This window comes from Camelus ferus, chromosome 30 (assembly GCF_009834535.1).
Source record: "Camelus ferus isolate YT-003-E chromosome 30, BCGSAC_Cfer_1.0, whole genome shotgun sequence".
Taxonomy (NCBI): Eukaryota; Metazoa; Chordata; class Mammalia; order Artiodactyla; family Camelidae; genus Camelus; species Camelus ferus.
This window is the reverse complement of record NC_045725.1, coordinates 3831706-3852322: the sequence shown is the minus strand read 5'-3', so window position 1 is coordinate 3852322 and position 20617 is coordinate 3831706. Positions and strand designations below refer to the sequence as shown.

Below are 20617 nucleotides of genomic sequence, written 5' to 3'. Positions count from 1 at the left end.
AGCAGATATTCTGTGGGTATGAGAAGTTTACTCAAGAAGAAGTAAATTATTTCTTTAAAAATAATAGTATATTATCAGTCCCCTCAAATAAATTTCTAGTATGCTGAAAAAGGGCATTCTCTGTGTCTGGGCAGAGCATTATCCCAGGATGCATTTCTTTCCGACTTGAGACTGGACTTCAGTGTTGTTGTGGCGAAAATACTTGTGATGGCAGTGGGCTCCTGACCTTCCTACAGAGCACAGACTTACACAAGCGTCCGTCTTGCCATTCAGGCCGCGGGTGCGTGGACTTGACATCTGTTAGCATCAAGCCCTGCTTTCCCCGGTGTCGCTTTGCCCTGCTGGCCTTCGCTTTCCGACGCGCTCCCACAGGGCAGCTCAGATGGTCTATCAGTGTGTGCTTTCCTTCTTTCTCCCTCTGAATCCTTTCTTTTCCCCCTTTCCTCAGTAACTTAAACGTGCCCAACATCTCTTTCCCAGAGGGCTCATGAGCAGAACCGAAGCAGACCAGCTCAGGAAGAGGGAAACGCGGAAACGCTGAGAAGGAAGGAGCTGAGGGTCTGCGTTGCCTTCCGATGGTCTGACGGAGAAAGGATTTCTAGGGGAACAGCTGGAATGGAATTTGTTTCTGCTGCCCCACAGATGAACATTTTATCTTAAAACCTTTTCCTAGAAATTGTCAAAACTTGTAGGTCTTCCAAGACTCCCACCTGCAGGCAGAGCTTCTGGAGACGTCTTGGGGATGACTGGGGGCACCACACATGGACTTCCAAAAGAAATCAAGGAGGAAGTGGCTTTAGACTAACCAGGAATCGGTGTTTACGTGAGATTTCTGAGAAGGAAGATAATGACGAGTGTATGGGCCCCGCGCCCCCCCTAATGACGTGGGGCATCACTGCAGCCCCTGCTTTGGATCTCAGGGAAAAATAATGGGAAAATGCCCGAGGCTGGAGCCCAGGCTGTGGCTCAGCCCCTCTCCCATGTCTGTAGCCCAGAGACTGCGTCTCCAGCCTCACTGCAGGATGCAAATGAAGAGTGAAATCCATCCACCTGCTGAATTCACTTCTCCGGGTGCCCCAGGCACGCCGGGCCCGCAGTCTGCCTGCGTCCCGCAGTCTGCCTGCGTCCCCGTCTCCAGGTGCTCAATAATGCAGCAGGATTTAGCTGCACCAAAGTGTCACCTGTCTAGGTGAGTCGTGCTGGTGTCTATCTGAAGTGACAGCCATCTTTGAGCACCGGCATCGTTAACTGACTCCTCTCTCATCATTCACGTGGGGAAGGTAACATTTTCGACAAGGTGGTTTCCTGTTCCCTGGTGTGTTTCCTGCCCCCCCCCCCCCTTAGTGCACCTGATCAAAACATCATCGCGGGCAAAGGTTTCTCCTCCGAATTAAATGAGTCCAACCAGCCTGGAAATTTTCACGACAAAAGCAAGTGAAATGCAGATGCACAAAGTTAATGAATCTGGTAACGGAGAGAACGTTATTGAGCCTGGATAATACGGTCTAGGGACGTTCCTCCTCCCGCTTCCGGTAAAGAATGCGGAGAAGTCAGCGATGTGGCATGGTGCTCGCGTCTGTCCCACCCCATCACGGTCATTTGTGTAAGTAATGGAAACAGGTTAAATACTTCCATTCGAATGTTGCCAGCAGGGGTGGAAATGAACATTTCAATGAAATCATCTCGACAGAGTGGAGCGGGGAGGGGCCTGGACGGATTCCTCTCCACCCCCTTTGGTGATGGGAGCCCTAATGAGAAAGCCTGGACGTGTAGTTCCTCGGCCGGAAGAGGAGGAACAAGTAGATCCGGGAGGTCAGAATCCCGGCGGAGCGCCCCGCGCGCGGCGCCGCGGCCCCCGCGGCCTCTGCTGGCGACAGGCTCCGTGCGTCCCTGGCGATGGGGGCGGGGGGCGAGGAGGAGCAGGCGCTTTTCTCCTCCTTGATGGGCCGCCAGCCAGGGTGACCTTCAGCTGGGAAAGCCCAGGCTGGTCTCAGGACATCTCTTAGAACCCTGTCTGGAACACTTGGAGGGAAGAGAGCCTGCCTTCTCATAATTTTCCTGTAATTATAAACGATCCACTTTTAGAATCGCCTTCTCTCTGCCGGAAGAGTCATTTTACTCCCTTCCTTGTCCCCCTGAAGAACCATTTTGTTGGTTGAAACTTCTTTCCCAGTTGGAACTCCGTTGCTTTCCGCTGGGCGGCGTGGACCTGACACCCTGCTTCAGGTAGTCAGGACTTCTGGCAGGAGGATGCGTCTGTACGCCGGCTGTCCTGTGCCAACCTTGGGAATCGCGGGTATGGATGTGGATTATTCAGCAGGTTTTCCTACTGAAATGCACGTGGTATTTTCTGGTATCGCCACCTTCGTCCTCTCCGGACGATCTGACTTAAAATCCGAGCGAGTTAAAAATGGAAACATTTAGTGCGCCAGCCCGTTGTATTAAATGCCAATATCTGAATGATTCCAGATACTGAAACTGTGGGGCATGGCAAGCCCTGACGTCTTTCCCTGCGAGCACTCGGCTTTCCGGTTCCAGCAGGGCGCTTTGTGGTCCGGGGGGCGCGGGCAGGGGGTGTGCTGGCCCCCCTGCGGGCGCGCGCGTCTCCAGGACCCAGGGCGGCGCGGCTCGGTTCTGAGCTCGCTTGGAGAAGGCAAAGTGCGTTTTGGGGAAAGCCTTTCTTCTGTGGTTGCTTCTGCTCTCTCAGGAAGGCAATCACACTTCTGTCCGAGGAACAACGGTGACGAGGAGGCACAGTTCTGGAACGTTCTTCTCCGATAGAATAGACAACAGGATGGTTCAGGAAAACACCCTTATTTTGCACATAATTGGGGTGCAGAGGAAGACACAGCTTGGGGCTGGGGAATACAAACCTAATTGCGCAGAGCCAGTGCTCTCGAGACTCTAGGGGATTTGGAACGTTACTACATTTGGCCATTTCTAAACAAGCGCAGCTGTCCCTCCTCGCCCATCTCAAAGTGACTGTCAAACAGGGCAGATCGTGACGTCTTTGAAGAAACAGAGGCGTCAAAAAAGCTGGGCTGCCATTTGAGAAATAGAACCTTTATCCCATGTGCTGAAGGTAAGATGTGTGTGCCTCGTCATAGAATTCCAATGTGAGATGAAAGTATGTTTTCAGACAGTGTGTGTGCACCTGCGGCGTAGAGCGCCGGGGCCCCGGGGTTGGCGTCGGAGGCAGCCGAGCAGGCACCGCGAACGTTGCCGTCGGTCCGAGGCACGGGGGTCCGTGTTGCTCAAGATGACAGCGCATCTTTGGGGACACTTTGGCAAGGAGGCACATTTTATGACAAAAAATATCAGCAAGATTTAATTTTTTTGAAAACATTAAGTCTAACCATAAGACCCAACTGTCTCAGAGAAAGACAAATACGTGATATTAGTTACATGTGGAATCTTAAAAAGTGACACGAATGAACTTATTTACAAAACAGAAAGAGACTCACAGACACAGAAAACAAACTTATGGGGAAGGGGGGACGGAGGGGGGAGGGAGGGATAAATTGGGAGTCTGGGATTGGCAGATACAAACTACTATGTACAGAACAGACAAACAACGAGGTCCTACTGTGCAGCACAGAGAACTGTAGTCGATCGTGTGTAGTAACCTGTAACGAAAAAGAATATATATATGTGTAGCTGAATCACTACACCGTACACCAGAGACCAACACAACATTGTGAATCAGCTAGACTTCAATTTAAAAAATGAGAAAAAAAATAATACTGACCAGTAAAAAAAGAAAGATGCAGTTGTCTCATTGTCATTTGGGAGTGATGGGGCCTACGTATTCTGCATTTTGTGTTCTCACACCTGCACACACTCACACACCCACGTGTGCCCACACGCACGCACGCACGTGGAGCCTGGTGGTTCCTTCTCGCCTGCCTTGCGGTGCTGGCATGTGCGGCTGCCCTGCGGGTCCTCCCACAGGCCCTGTCACCCTCCATGCCGCGTGCTGGGCCCGGGAGGGCGGGTTGGTGGTGGGGGAGTGATGGCAAGGCTGTTTTGACACAAAAAGAAATAGCAGAAATGGTGATTGGGAGTCTTTGTTTTATTTGATGGGGAAGAATGTCATTTATTTCGGGGAGGAATTGTAAAAGGAGAATTTTATCCTGCAGTTACCATCCTCAAGCTTACTCATTCATCAGATTTCCAGGGGGTGGGGTGGGTGATGGCAGAGGGAAGCCGACAGTGCGCGGTGGGGGTGGGGGGGCGAGGGTTTTAGGGGAGAAAATGCGACAGCACTGAGTCGAGTCTGTTTCCTGTGATTCAGTTGCTGCTCACAACCAGATCTTTTAGGCTAAAAAAACTGTATTCATTCACCCCCTGAAGTATATTGTTCTCAAGGCTTCAGCACTAGAAATACAAATTTCTACAAAAATTTTCATGTATTTTAGTACATCTGTACCCGTATGAATTTTTAGAAAATTGTAGCTTATGATGAAAACAAAAGATCCTGACAAGTAACGCCTGTTGAAGCTCAGGCGTTTTTATGTCCCTCCCTGTCTCTGCGTCTGTCTGTCCGTATCTCTCTGCCTCTGCAGAGGCAACGTTTTTAAAAAAGCATCCAAGGGAGCAGTTATGAGAATTCACTGGTAACAGTGAAAACAAACCTGATCATTATGCTACGAGAATGATGCTTTCTGATCTGAGAGTGTGGCTGCCACTGACTCAGGCGCTGTTATTGTTATTGGGGGGGGGGTTCAGAAAGTCAGGTGTGTGTGACCTTGTATTAAGCGTTCCAGTTTTTGAAGATAATAATTCTCCTGACTTGTGTTAACGGTCGACGTGTCGTCGATACCTGCAGATGTGTGCCCTGCCCTAGTCACATCCACACCCCAGTCCCCCAAGACTTGATGTTCCCGTCTCTCCTCTTTTACCTGTGCGTTTATGAGACTAGGATGCTGGATTTGAAGATGGAGACGCGTGTCTGCGACGGAAGCCCCGTGGGGGGCTCGGAGAGCCTGAACGTCCCCTTCTGCCCTGGTCCCTCCCTTCTGTGCTCGGAGGCCCCCGGGAAGGCCTGCAGAAATTCACTCCTCTGCGCTGAACTGTTGAACTGTGTGCGCAGTGGTCCCGGGGAGGAGGTCTGGGGGCGCTCACGCTTGGTGCTCGCGATGGCTCACTTGGTGGTGTGTCATCAGAGGGGGAGTGCGGCTTCTGCTGAGCTACATTTGTTGTTGTTGTTTCAGCCGTTGGCAGAGGTAGTTCATGCCAGGGCCTCCTCTCTAAATGTCCTCCGTCAGGGGGAATCCTACTCCGTCCATGAAAGTCTTTTCTCGTTTCATGGGGTAGATGTTACCAGGTCAGAACCTGGTGTTTTGGACCTAATTTGCTAATATTTGGTTTGCAGACCAGACCATCAGACTCGCGTGGCGTCCCTCCTCAGATGGGGAGGCAGTAACCAAAGCCGCAGATTTCCCCGGGCTGGGCACCGGCCGTGCACGTCTTGGGGACGGCTGGCTTTTTAATTTGTGGAACAAGAGAACGTTTGCCCTGTATATTAACACGCAGTCCGTCGGCAGCGAAACAGCTGCGTGTTTTCTAGGCTGGTACGAGGGTTTGCTTTTTGTTCTTCTCCCTCTCATTTTAACTTCCCTTTAAATTTTTCAAGATTCTCATGTATTTTTTTCTCTTCTTTTTCCTCCCGATGTGGCTGAAAATCAGAGAGTTTTTGGTCTTTTTAATTGAGGTTTAAGCGCTCATTCATGCTTTCCCACTTGTTAAATTACATTGTTGCAACTGCAACAAACTCTAGACAGAAGATTAATCCCTGATGTGCTACTGGGAGGAGCGGGAGGGCCCGAAAGGAGGCTGCTGCTTCCTCACTTAACCTGAAATTGAATTCTGGGGCAGGGAGGAGAGGAGGACATTCCATTTATTTTAAGGAAGTTACCTGTGGATTTCTAATTAAAAGTAGAATTGGGTAAAAACCGTAGGCCATTTTATTTACAGACTACACAGTTCTAAAAAAACGGCCTCTGTTGGGTAAAGGAATAATCGTTATCAGTCAGATGGTTTAGCAAACACCGGTACATCAGCACCTGGCTCCGGACAACCAGAATTTGCCAGAGTGATAGAAGAACACTTGCTCCTTTCACATCAGCGCAGAAAGTGGCCTTTCTGATTTGCTTGGCAGAGTGTGAACCGCCCCAGAAAAAAATCAGAACTTCGGTTGGTAAATTAACATCTATCCCGCTTGATTTTCATGCCCTTTCAGAGTAGGAAGGAATGAGCTCTGCCCTGGATCTACTTTGTCTGCATTTTTTATCCCTCCGTATGTGCTAACTTCCATCAGAACCACTTGCTGCCTGTCACAGAGGGGAAGTTAACTTTGCAAGGGATCAATGATAAACCTGGAAGACAGTGCGTTTTGCGAGAATTTTACAACGAATTGGAGCTGTACATGGATCACTTAGGTGTGTGTAAGCCCCCTTTGTGAACCGGCCCCTTGGAGTAAATATATGTTGATATAATGGCCATCTGTTGGTGTTATCACGTTTGCTGGTCTGAAACCTCGTTCGCTGTAGATCAGCACGTAACTTGGTGCGATTGTAGAGTTTCACCAGGTGGCAAGACAACAGCCAAGCTGGGTGTTGACTGTAAGCCGGTACCGGAGCAGGGACCGAAGGCCTGTGTTTATCCTTGTCATTTGTAAGTTTCCATTTGCCTTAGTCATAGCTCGCCCTCACTTATGTCTGCTAATGAGGAAAAAAGAGCTTGGAGAAATCAAGCTTGCCGGCCTGATTCTTGCCATGTATGTCCCCTCACCCCCCCTACCTCCCCCTCACCTCCCCCTTGGCCCCGGGGACCTCTCCGTGTGCGTTCCACCTCCCCTCCTTGCTCTGTGCCCTGCGATGCGCTTGTGATCAAGGGAACCGCAGGAGGGCAGGAGGCAGGTACCCCAGTGACGGTGGAGTTAAGGAGCTAACTTCCCCAATTATCTGTTGATCCCCATCTACACAGCAGTGGAGGTTAGGGACGGGGACCACTTTCACAGGGGCGAGGGCGTGTTCTTTTGCTCTCTTGTCCCCATGTACGTGATGGAAGCGATGGCTTATGGGTCCTGGGGCTGAGCTGGGTGCCCTCGGATGGCTGTGGGCTGCCTTTTCCATGGATACTTCCCATGGCCCCTAAAGACATCAGCTGTTGGGAAACCTGAGGCCCCGAGGACTGAGTGAGTGAGTGTGAGGTGCAGGGGTCACCAGGTCTCCATCAGTCTGTCCCTTCTGTCTGTCCTCTGGTCACAATAATGACAGTGGTCCTTCAACAGGGAACCACTACAATGGCTCCATTGCCTGGACCCCACGGGGACGAGCAGGTGGAATCTCATCCTCCTCCCACCCCCACACACACCTGGGGTCACTCCTTCACTTGCTGTGAGGGGCGGAGTACCTGGGGGGGGCGTGTCTGGAAAAGCTGTGTGGCCCCGACCTCCCTGATACCCACATAGCAAAACCAAAGGACCCCCTCCCGGCCTAGCACTGAGGCCAGGAGCCCAGGGGTCTTGTTTCCAGGCACAATGGGGTCTGGTCTGTGAATTTCCACCTGCACAGCCCTTGTCCTGTGAGACCCAGCCTTCCCTCCTGCATCGGGTCCAAACTCTTCAAATGAAACCCAGTAGATTCTGGATCCTTCTGAGGGGTCTGGTTCCAGGACGCACACATGCTCCATCTGAGCCCAGTTTTGGAAGGTGAGAGCGGTGGTGGGTGGCCCGGAGGGGGCTTGGGCATCGCTTTTAGGGAATCCCTTGCTTCCATTAGCATCCGTGGCCGTCTTATCGTCTGCGTCCTCACATGGCCATGAGGCTGAAGAGTAGGGTGACAAGGACCAGCACGTGGCCTGAAGGCCACTAGAACGGGTGGGATGTGCTTGTGGGACACCTGGGGAGGTGGGTGTGCTTCCTTCCAAAGGTGATTTTACCAGGCCCAGTTCATCCAAGGAGGAAAGCTACTCTGGGGTCAGAAGGGTGTCCGGGTGGGGACACAGGACAGACGGCACCCCCGTTGCTCCCTGGGTCTGTGTTTCCTCCTGCCCCTGGTAGATGAAAGTTGAAGAATTAATTTCTAACTAATATACATAAAATAGATAAACAACAAGTTTATACAGTATAGCACAGGGAACTATATTCAATATCTTGTAGTAATTTATGATGAAAAAGAATATGAAAACAAATATATGTATGTTCCTATATGACTGAAGCACTGTGCTGTACACCAGAAACCGACACAACACTGTAAACTGACTATACTTCAATAAAAACATATATAAAAAATAAAGAATTTTAAAAAAATTTAAATTTTAAAATAGCTACAGTGGGCTGAAAGTACATGATTCTAGTAAAACAGCCAGAGTGTCGTCTTATCAGGACGGATGCCGTGGAACCGAGCGTGACAAGACAGACACCCTGGAAGTCTCAGCAGGGGCGAGGCCGCGCTGGCGGGAGGCTGAAGCGGTGGAGCTCCTGAGCCTGGAGCTGGTGGTTTGAGGGTCTCAGGAGGGGCCTGCCACCTGCTTCCCTGTCTGCAGGGCCCTGCAGCTCCCTCCCCAGGGAGGACTGGGTGGAGATCGGGCTGGGGGGCTGCAAAGAATGCAGGAGCAGGGGTGAGAGGAGGATGGAGGGGGCTGATGTGGGGGTCAGACCGTCAGCCCCCCAAAATCCCTGCTACAGGAACCCTATTACCATCTGCACCCCTTCCTTGTTCTCCCTGCCTGTCACTTTTTAACATCAAAAAAAAAATCTAAAAATAAACAAAGCCCTTCCCACACTCCCACCCCCCAGGCTGGGCCCCCCCTTCCCAGCCCCCTAATTCCAGGCATCTAGCTAGTGGCTGTTTTCCAGCTATTTTATTCTAGAAAGGGTGTGAAATGGCTCATCCATGTTTGTTGAACTGGAAACACTGAAGAAGATTTTGAAAAAAGTTTTATCAACAGCACTTCAGTCAACAAACCCATAGACTCGTTATCTGGAAGGAAAGGATTATTTCCATTATATGGTGAATAGGTTTGTCTTCTGCCTTTTCCATTTAATGACTGTCCCTTGGTCACTGAAACATAGTTTTTAGTGTTTGAATAATATTGCATCATAGGAATAAACTACAAATCACTTAACTACCAATTATTGTTGAGGATTTAGACGGTGGCAGATGGGGTGCAGAATCATGCCATGACGACATCTTCCCTGTATTTCTGTGTTTCATACCCTCTTCTGTGGCTGTCCTTCCAGAAGTCAAATGACTGGGCCAAAGGGTGTCAACATTTAAACATTTCTCTCCTTTTACTCTTTCCTCGTTGAGATTCTCTCGTTTGTAACAGCATGACAGACACATGAGACGTGTCCTAACTACTGATTCAGAATTACTTTGGGTCATGAATTCATTCATAAGCATTTTCTGGAGGTGTTCGCTGGCACTGAGGTGCTAACAAGGCGAGAGAAAGAAACATCGTCCCGACGGTGGACTGACCTCGCTCCAGCTGGACTCAGGTGGCCCGAATTTGAATCCCGAGTCCATTGTCTGTTTCCTGTGTGACCTTAGGGAATTCGGTCAACTTCCCCAAGACTCAGTTTTCTCATCTGCCAAATGGGCGTTTCAAGGATGCTACCTTGAAGGGCTGTGAGGGTTAAAATGAGATGAAGAAATGAAAATGTCCAGCCTGAGTTGGGGCACGGGGTGGCGCAGAGCAGTTTGGTTGAAGGAGAGAGCTCAGACTACGAGGACAGACAGGGAAACATCTCTTGTGTCTGCGGGGAATGGTGGACCTGAGAGGGGATTAAGGGGCATCAGCAGCGAGATGACATCTGAGCTGCTCCTGAAGGACCAGCAGCATCCCCAGGGGAGAGCGGGGTTTGGGGAGGAGCTGCCTGGGACGGGGGTGGGGGGACACCGGGGGCTGGACAGGTGGCAGGAGGGAGGGGTCCACATGGGGATTTGTACCCCCTGCGGAGCTTGTGGACTTGAACAAAGGTATTAGCCCAGGGATTGCTTCCAGCGGAACCTCTGGGCCAGTGCAGAAGAGGAACCCGGCAAGACGGGGGCAGGGGGAGGAGGCCCAGCTGGAAGGCTGCTGCAACCTCTGGTGAGAGGTGTGGGGGTCCGAATTAGGGCTGCGCTGGTTCCAGACGGGTTTGCTCTGGGGGTGCTGTCGACGCCAGTAGTAACCGTTGCCCTGGGGCTGTGGGCCTGTTTGTCTATGAAGGCGTTTTAGCTCAGCCGGGGGACCCTGGGTGCAGACTGGACCGTGTCGGGAGGAGGACAGGCCCAGGACTGATCAGCCGGGTCCAAGGACACTCCACTCTGCTGGGACACAGGCGTGCACTCGGGCGATGCCAACCAAGTCATGTCCGTGCCGCTGCATGCCCTGAGGTGAGGACTGTGGGGACCAAACACACCCTGGAGGAAAGGCAGCAAGTCCCCTCTCTGTTTCCACAGCGAGATGGGGGCGGTCTGTTTGTTCAGGATGCATGGACGGGGGCCTGCCGTGGGCGGACGGGGGCCCTGGTTTTAGTCCATCGAGGGGGCTGGACCAGCCGATGGACAGCTGTCGCCCAGACAGGGGACACCGATAACCGGCCCACAGTGACGGGCTCCCCAGCTGAGCCAAACTGGTCCAGATAAACACATTTCCTTTCAGTCAGTTGCTGGGCTTGGGTCTTCTTTTCATAAAGATGGCTCCACTAAGTCTAATAGACACCCTGTACTGTGGTCCTGGAATATGGCAGTGCCGAGGGGCCTGGGGCCAGAGCGCCCCTTGGGACAGCTTGGAGTCAGGCCAGCACCCTGGGACCTGGTGCCTCCGGCTTCAAACGGGCTCTGCCCAGGACGCCCCGTAGCCGAAAGTGTCACCATCAGAGTCCAGAGGTGGGCCTTGTGGCCAGAGCCATTGCCAGGCACGCAGGGCTCGCTCAAAGGTGGTGCGAGTGGCCGGTGCTTCTCTGGTGGGACCCTCGGGCCGGGAGCCCTTGAGACCCAGGCCCATCCTCAGCCTTTAGTGGTCACGGAGGAAACGGAGATGTGCCTGAGCGCGGCCCTCGGTCTCCACAGCCTCACCTAGCGCGGCACCCGGGCCGTGCGCAAACCCGCTGTCTCCCGCTGTGGGTTATTCTTCACGCTTGCAGCGCGGGACGAGTGGCCTGGAGCTCCCGGACTTGTCGGTGGACTGCAGATCAGCCTTCAGCTGGGAGCAGACGAGGGCACTCATCCTGGGATCCCCCGATGCCGCCGCTGCCGGGCGTGGGGGCGGCCGCGTGCGGGGAGGCAGGCGGGGCAGGGCTTCCGGGGGGGCCCAGCTGAACAGCTGTCGCTCGCCGGCTGTGCCTGCGAGCGTGCGCTTGGGCTCACGGGTGGTCGGGCCTGCGCCCAGGAGCGCCTGGAGCCCTTGGTGTTTGGCTGCTGACACTCATGTGGCGCCCGTGGGCCACCACCTCCTTCTCTGTCTCTCCATCACTGTCTCTGAAAACGTGGGGCTCTCTGCCACCTTCCCTCAGGGTCTGGCTCTGATAATGTGATAATGAGTGAGTCTATTTAATGAGACACCCTCTCCGGTCATATCAGTGCATTTTAATAGGGCCTTTCTGGAAGTATCTTAACCCTGAATTTCCCAGGTAGTTAATGGAACACTACTTGTTCCCTCAAAAAAAAAAAAAGAGAGAGAAAAGAAAAAAAAAAGTACGTTGGTCAAATCAGTTAAGAGGTGCAGGCATTTATGTCCCCTTAGGAACTGACAAGATCTGTCACATATTAAAGGATCAAAACTGTCCTGCAGTAAAAAGTCAGATTCCATGCAGTGATTTACACGCCCTCCGACCCCCCTGTTCTTGGGAGTCAGTATCCTGAGCTTCTTCTGGGAAAGGCTCCCCTGAGAGGCCACCTGCTGTGCAGATGTGCCCACAGGAGCCCACTGTAGCGTATCCTACTGGCCTTGTTAAGGTTAGAAAATTTTATTGTGCTAAAGTATTTGTATTTGTAACACATAGGTTACAATTTTAACCATTTGTAAGTGCACAGGTTGGTGGTTTTAAGTATATTCATGGGGTCATGCAACCATCCCCGCCATCTGTCCCCTGAACCTTTCATCTTCCCAGATTGAAACTCTGAACCCGTGAGACACCATCTTTCCATCCTGCCCTCTGTCCCAGCCCCTGGAAGCCACTGTTCCACTTCCTGTCTCTGTGTCTGACTGCTCTAGGCATCTCATATAAGGGGGCTCCCACGGTATTGGACCTTTTGTGTCTGGCTTATTTCACGAGCATCGTATCCTCAAGTTCGTCCACGTTGAAGTACGTGTCAGTTTCCTTCCTTTTAAAGGCTGAATAATACTTCCTTGTATGTAGAACCGCATTTTGTTCATCCATCCGTCCATTGATGGATATCTGGGTTGTTGCCACCTTTTGGCTCTTTTGAGTAATGCTGCTTTGTCCGACCGTGGCTCTCTGACACCGGTCTGGGGTCCCCTGCGGGTGACTCTGCTCCGTCTGGGCTGGTGCTGCTTTGTTGCCTTCTCCTTTTCAGTGGAGACCAGAATATTTTTATCCCTTGGCATTGAAGAGCATTTTTATTTATGGAAACCAGATAGCACTGCGTGTGGAGTATCTTGTCCTAGAAGTTGACAACCAGGTGCCCTCTGATCGGGAGGCACGTGGGACTCGCCTATCACTTAAGAAAGGAAGAGACTCGGGGGGTGGGGGCGGGGGAGGGCTCCTTCCCCTTCCCACCCACCCAGCCGTGGCGGCCAAGCCGATGTCTTTAGAAGGAGCAGATCCTGCCCTCCTGCTGAAATGTATTCACTTGGGTGGGGGGGAGACTGTCCTGGCTGAAACCTAACTCCTGCCTCCAGGTTGCCAAGTGGGTGGATGTGCAGAGGTGGGGGTGGCCTTGTAGCCTGGGGGCTCAGCTGAGAAACGTCTTTTTAAAGACCATCTAACTGCTGGGGAGGCCGCGTCCTTGGAGCTGATTTACTTCTCCTCATTGTGTTTCATTTTTCTCCCCTAGCTTATGTTCCCGAGGAAGAACTGAAGGCGGCAGAAATAGATGAGGAAAACGTGGAGGAGGATGGGCTGCCCCTGGACATTCCAGACAGCGACTACGTGTGCAATGAGGAAACGGAGATCAAGGAGGCCCAGAGCTACCAGAACTCCCCCGTCAGCACAGCCACCAATCAGGACGCCGGCTACGGGTCACCTTTCAGTGAGAATAGCGACCAGCTGGCCCATTTCAAAAGCTCTTCCTCCCGAGAAGAGAAAGAGGAGCCCCAGGGTCCAGAGAGCGTCTCCTACCCGCAGGACAGCTTGGCACAAATCAAGGCTGTGTATGCAAACTTGTTCTCCGAGTCCTGCTGGTCCAGCTTAGCCCTGGATTTGAAGAAGTCCAGTTCCGCCACCAGCAACAGCGATGCCGGCCAGAAGGAGAGCGCCACCCCCGCCCCCACGCCCCCCGCCAGTACCGCGGGGACCACCGGGACCACCGCCAGCACCCCCAGCTCTGGTGCCGGCTCCAGCACCAGCACCAGCACCGGTGGCGGCGGCTCGGGGTATGACTGGCATCAGGCCGCCCTGGCCAAGACGCTGCAGCAGACGTCTTCCTACGGGCTGCTCCCTGAGCCCAGCCTCTTCAGTACCGTGCAGCTCTACCGGCAGAACAACAAACTGTATGGCTCCGTGTTCACCGGTGCCAGCAAGTTCCGGTGCAAAGACTGCAGCGCTGCGTATGACACGCTGGTGGAGCTTACGGTGCACATGAATGAGACGGGCCACTACCGCGACGACAACCGGGACAAGGACTCCGAGAAGACCAAGCGGTGGTCCAAGCCCAGGAAGCGCTCCCTGATGGAGATGGAAGGGAAGGAGGACGCCCAGAAGGTGCTCAAGTGCATGTACTGCGGCCACTCCTTCGAGTCTCTGCAGGACCTGAGCGTCCACATGATCAAGACAAAGCATTACCAGAAAGTGCCTCTCAAGGAGCCGGTGCCAGCCATCACCAAGCTGGTCCCTTCCACCAAAAAGCGAGCGCTTCAGGACCTGGCCTCGCCCTGCTCCCCGGAGCCGGTTGGGGTGGCGGCCGAAGCCGCGCTGAGCGAGTCGGCCAAGGACCAGAAGACAGCCAACCCCTATGTGACGCCCAACAACCGCTACGGCTACCAGAACGGCGCCAGCTACACCTGGCAATTCGAGGCCCGCAAGGCGCAGATCCTCAAGTGCATGGAGTGCGGCAGCTCCCACGACACCCTGCAGCAGCTCACCGCCCACATGATGGTCACCGGGCACTTCCTGAAAGTGACCACCTCTGCTTCCAAGAAAGGGAAGCAGCTGGTACTGGACCCCGTGGTGGAGGAGAAGATCCAGTCCATCCCGCTGCCCCCGACCACGCACACCCGGCTCCCCGCCGCCCACGTCAAGAAGCAGCCCGACTCGCCTGCGGGGTCCACCCCCTCGGAGGAGAAGAAGGAGCCCGAGAAGGAGAAGGCGCCGGTGGCCGGGGACGCTGACAAGAAGATCAAGGAGGAGGGCGAGGACCCCCCCGAGAAGTTCGAGCCCACCACCCTCTACCAGTATCTCCGCGAGGAGGACCTGGACGACAGCCCCAAGGGCGGGGTGGACATCCTGAAGTCCCTGGAGAACACGGTCTCCACGGCCATCAGCAAAGCCCAGAACGGTGCGCCCTCGTGGGGCGGCTACCCCAGCATCCACGCCGCCTACCAGCTGCCGGGCACCGTGAAGCCGCTGCCGGCCGTGCAGAGTGTGCAGGTGCAGCCGTCCTACGCCAGCAGCGTGAAGTCGCTGTCCTCGGAGCACGGCGCGCTCCTGCACTCCCCGGGCAGCCTCACGCCGCCCCCCCACAAGAGCAACGTGTCGGCCATGGAGGAGCTGGTGGAGAAGGTCACGGGCAAGGTCGTCGTGAAGAAGGAGGAGAGGCTGGCGGAAAGGAAGGGCTCGCCGGCCAAGGCGGCGTCCCCAGTGGCCAAGGCCGCGTCCCCGGTGGCCAAGGAGAATAAAGACTTCCCCAGAACCGAGGAGCTCGGCGGTGGTGGCGGCCCCAAACCCCAGCAAAAGAAGGGCCCCGAAGCCGACGCGGGAAAGGCCAAAAAGGAGGGTGTGGTGGACGCCCACACCCCAAACGGCACAGAGCCTCTCAAGGCCAAAGTCACCAACGGCTGTAACACCCTGGGGATCATCACGGACCACTCGCCCGAGCCCTCCCTCATCAGCCCGCTGAGCGCCCTGCAGTCCATCATGAACACCCACCTGGGCAAAGTGTCCAGGCCCGTGAGCCCCTCGCTGGACCCGCTGGCCATGCTGTACAAAATCAGCACCAGCATGCTGGATAAGCCGGCCTACCCCGCCGCCCCCGCCAAGCAGCCCGGCGCCACCGACCGCTTCTACTACGAGAACAGCGACCAGCCCATCGACCTGACCAAGGCCAAGAGCAAGCCCCTGGTGTCAGGTGCGGCCGACGGCGTGGCGTCCCCGCTGCGGGAGAGCGCGCTCATGGACATCTCGGACATGGTGAAGAACCTCACCGGCCGGCTGACCCCCAAGTCCTCCACGCCCTCCACTGTGTCGGAGAAGTCGGACGCTGATGGCAGCAGCTTCGAGGAGGCGCTGGATGAGCTGTCGCCCGTCCACAAGAGGAAAGGACGGCAGTCCAACTGGAACCCCCAGCACCTGCTCATCCTGCAGGCCCAGTTCGCCTCGAGCCTGCGGGAGACCCCCGAGGGTAAGTACATCATGTCGGACCTGGGCCCCCAGGAGCGGGTGCACATCTCCAAGTTCACCGGGCTCTCCATGACCACCATCAGCCACTGGCTGGCCAACGTCAAGTACCAGCTGCGGAGGACAGGGGGGACCAAGTTCCTGAAGAATCTGGACACAGGGCATCCTGTTTTCTTTTGCAACGATTGTGCCTCTCAGTTCAGAACTGCTTCCACGTACATAAATCACCTAGAGACGCACTTAGGCTTCAGCTTGAAGGATCTCTCCAAGCTGCCGCTCAGTCAGCTTCAAGAACAGCAGAATGTTCCAAAAGTCCTGGCCAACAAAGCTTTGGGCCCGGTGGGGGCTGCCGAGGACGACCTGGGCTCCACATTCCAGTGTAAGCTCTGCAACCGGACTTTCGCGAGCAAGCACGCAGTCAAACTGCACCTCAGCAAGACCCACGGCAAGTCCCCCGAGGACCACCTGATCTACGTGACCGAGCTGGAGAAACAGTAGCGCCGGGTCCGCGCCGGGTCTGTGCCCGCGGCCCGCGGCTCATTGCACTAAACGTCGACGTCCTGCACTAGGCCCGGCCTGAGCCTCCGAAATCAGCCTGCCCTTCGTTGCCGCCTGCCTGTCTGGACCTTGGTTTTTCTTACACGTATTTTGTAGTTATATTTATATGCTCTTCGTCCAGTCTTGCACGCCCCTTTTGTTTTTCCCATGAGTCAAAGTCTGACCTTTTTTTTCAACAGCCACCCTTGATGTGTAGTTCTCTTTTGTAGGAAATAGTGGGGCACACCACTCGGAGACATTGATTTAGCGGGAAAGAAAGACACCAATCACAGTGATAAAAGACATCCTAAAATTACAAAGTTGCCATGACAGTAAAGGTCAGAGAACCGCCTAGTGTCAAATTTAACCCTTTGAGGACTGTAATCGCATTTCTGTGCCTTTCACTCAAAAGAAAAAAAAAAGGAAAGAAAAAAAAAGGCTTAAAGGCATTTCATTCAGATCAAAAGCTGTGTCAGACACAAAACTTATTTAATAATTAAAAAATGAGCTTTTATATGCAGAACTGGTTTGCAGAGGAAGCATGCATGCAGCTGTTGGAAGATAGAAAGTTGTCTAGGACTTGGGTGTTAGGAAGCCACAACTTCACACGTTTAAAACAAAAACAAAAAGCAAAACAAAACAAAAACTAACAACAACAACAACAAACACCCCAGTTGCCACTATGCCCAAACCCTCTGGATGCTGAAAAATGCCACTTTTGGCAAAAAAAAAAAAAAAAAAAGAAAGAAAAAAAAAGTATGCAAGCTATTATTTAAAAATGTGTAAAAATGCTCTTTCTTTTTTCCTGTAAAATACTGCGGTTTATAGTTATTTACAAATGTAAGCTTTGGTACAAGCCGACCTTTCTATATGCGTGCTGCATTGGTAAATGAAAAAAAATGGGGCAAATGTTGGAGTCCTTTCCTTGTAAATTGCAGGCATCAGCTTAAAAACTCCTGTATGTTACTTCTCGTACCATTTTAATCTATTCAACTTTCTTTGTACCTTCTGGCTGTATGCTTTCTCTTTTAACTTTTTATATTGTCATTTTATATTAAATTTCTGTGTATATAATGTAAAACCACAATTTTTGAATAAAATTTAGTTCCTGCAGCTTGATTTAAATAGAGAAATTTTACTACCAACCACCTGCATCTTTCCAGATGCATGTATATCAGACGAAAATAAATAAGTGAAAACAAAGCAAGCAGTGCACTGTTAATTATACATTTTGACGTCCCATCATTAATATTGTACAGTACCTTTTGGTTCACACAGTTAAACCCACTGTTTCCTCAAATGTAAAATAAACCCACATGCAGTTCTTGATTTACACAGATTGTCACGTCGTCATTATTTTGCCTTTGAGGTGTTATTTCAGCAACGAGAGGTGTCGCTTATGCAATCAACCAACAGAGATTCTATTCTATTCCCTTTGTGATGTGTGTACTGACATGCTTCCTTCAGATAAGTGTTGGACCTTTTAAAATGATAAGTAAAATTTTTTAACTCCACTGGGTGCCACCGGATCACTGAGTGTAGCCGTTGGCTGGTTTGTACGTCAAGGGGCTGAGGTGCTTCTGTGGGAGAATCCTCATGTGCTGTTTTAAAATGTTTACAGTCATCCTTTGAGTGAATCCAGGACTTAGTGGTGGGGCCCCAGGGGCGGGTCCTACTCTCACAGCAGACCCTGGGGGCCTTGGAGCTGGTTCTGCATTGCCCCTAAGAGAAAAGCCTGGTTTCTGCACTTTTAAAAATGTCTAATTTTTATAAATTGAGCTGCCCTCTCCCCCAGTGTCGGGGGCCCGTCTGACTTGGGCTGCTCTGAGGTACTGGGGGGCCCTGCTGGGGAGGCCCCTGGGGCTCTGGGCGGGTCAGCGTTGGGACCCCGGGTCCTGAAGTCCGGGGCTCACTGCGCACTCTGGCCTCTTCGCCCCAGAAGTACTTGAGGACACGGGGAAGACACTTTCTTTTTCCACTTTTTGCTTAAATTTTCATAAAACTATTTCAAGGAAGCTTCAAACATGCAGCGCTCTGTTCGGAAGCAGCTAAGCAGTTGTGCTGTTTCCACTATCTCCTTCCACACGTGGGCGGGGAGGGTGGCTCCTCCTCCCTGAAGGATGCGGGAGGAGGAGGGCAGGAGACCACCTCAGCGATGCCAGCTGTGCCGAGGCCACAGAACGCAGGGCCGTGTGCTGCCGCCTCCTACTTTCAGGTCTACGGGGCTCTGCCCTCTAGGGCTTCAGCCATGTAGACATTTCGGTTCGGTTTCTGGGTGATTATGTACTTTGGCTCGAGAGGTGACGGGAGGAGTGACAGTGATGGAGCCTGGGGTCTTTGCACGATGATCCTTCAAAGTTATGCTTCTTTTATCACAGGCCTGAAGATGGATGTTCTGTGATTCACCTTCGAGTGGGAGAGTCAGCGCGGCAGGTGAGGGGGTGGGAGGGACATCAGAGCCTGGAAGGGGGCACCTTGGTCCCCACGTGGAGCTGCAGGGCCGTTGGAAAGCCTGCAGCCTGAGTGCTGGCTACCGGGGCGAGGACACAGGACTCAGGGTTCCCTTCCTTCCTTTTTTCTTTTTCTGATTCATCAACCACTTTATTATCTTGTCATCCACCCGAGTTCCCCGCCCAGTGGGGAGAAACCAGCTCATCCTGCTGCTAGAACAACACTGAAGACGCTGATCCGTTACTGCAGCATCTTCAGTAGTAAGTATTAAACAGTGACATTTATCCAGCACTTCCTCCCGGCCAGGAACTGTTCTGAGTGCTTCACGCGTGGTAGGTCAGAGGGCCTGCTGCCTCCACCCCCCGTGCAGGTGAGGAGCCCAGAGCACCGCATGGACACTTGCCCAAGGTCATGGATACTTGTGATTGACAAGGGTGGACCTGAGCCCGTGAGGCTTTGCTGCGGGGTCTGTGTTCTCAGTCTCCCCCATGAAGTGCCTTGTGACCTGGCCCAGGTGTGACCGGCCCCAGGGGAGGGTCTCTGCTTTCTCCGCCCTGAGCCGATGAGCATTCTCCCAGTCACCTCCAACTGCCGCTCACCTCTCATCGCGAACCCTGACAGCTCTGTCCTCTGTTGGGTCTGAAAAGTAAGCTGGAATGATGTTTGCTATGAGTTTGTAGCATCCTCAGTTGAGTGCGGGTCTCGCGAGTAACACAGAAACTTGACTTGCATAAACACAGAGATGGAAACATCCAGGGGACAGGTTGGCTCCCTCTAATTTGAGGGTCTACTTACACAAGTTTCTGCTTCCTTCTCGTGTTTCAATCAACGCGGCCCTCCCCTCCTTCCTGTGTCTCATGCGTCCCCAGAATGGACTCCACAGGTGGTGTTGGGTGCTCTCTGTTTCTCAGCGGCACCCTTCCTTGGCCCAGGGGCACCGTCTGCATCCTCAGGACCCTGAGGCCAAATGGTCCTGAGCACCTGGAGGAAAGCGGGCCACTTGAAGCCTGATGGGGGCTGGAGGGCTGGGCGGAGGCAGGTGACCTGGGGTGACCAGCTAACCTCCTGTACGCACCTATTTTGTATTTATATTTGCAGCCTGAGCCTCGCGTTTAATAACTCATCACATACTTTGTTTTCCTTTCAGCGTGGGATTTTAAGAGGTTTGGGACACTCCTCTGAATGTGGGTTGGGTTTGGATGTTCATTGTCACTTAGTTGCTATTTAAAGAGACATTAAAGCCTGTGAAATGGTGATAAACCCGAGTTTACATACGAAAAACAGGCGTTGAGGCATTGTATGCAAACAAAGTGATTAAAAACTTTTAAGATTTATGTTCCTACATTTCTATATTCGATACTCTTTGAAAAGCTTTGAAATGTTGGTCTAAAGCATGTCTAAACTACTTCCAAATTTCCAGAAACCTATATATAGAAGTAAAGGTTTCTGCTCTTCTCCAAGGTAAAATTTCTTGCCACTTACTTTATTATTATGTTCCTGAAGATGATGGAGAACGTTCAGAGCCAATTATTGAGCTATAAAGTTAAAAGATACCAAAGAGTAAGATTTGGAGAGCGTTTATAATTTTCCCAGACCTTTTATAAAAGAGTAATACAGAGTCACTGCAGAGAACTTGTAACACACACACACACAAAGAAGAAAATAGAAATTAACTATTGTGTTCACCTAGAGAAAAAGCACTTAATGTTTCAGGGTTAGCATCTTTTTCATTTAGATGAAAAATTTAGATTATGCTCAACATACTGTTGTAGGTTTTTTTTTGCTGTTAGTAGATAATGTGTATTTTTCCCATTTCATTAAATACCCCCAAATTTCTAATAGGATTGAGATACACTGTAATTTATTAATCAATTCTCTATTAGAATTTTGAAAAGCAGTGTT

General features: G+C 52.3%; 1 protein-coding gene across 1 annotated transcript in view; it reads left to right on the top strand.

Moving 5' to 3' along the window:
• The window catches only part of TSHZ1 (teashirt zinc finger homeobox 1), a 72203-nt gene extending 54604 nt beyond the window's left edge, over positions 1-17599 (top strand). Inside the window, exon 2 of the mRNA XM_032470636.1 lies at positions 13011-17599. Coding sequence (XP_032326527.1) covers positions 13011-16225 — 3215 coding nt within the window. The 3' untranslated portion in view covers positions 16226-17599. The remainder of the gene's footprint in view (positions 1-13010) is intronic.
• Positions 17600-20617: the final 3018 nt, after the last annotated feature.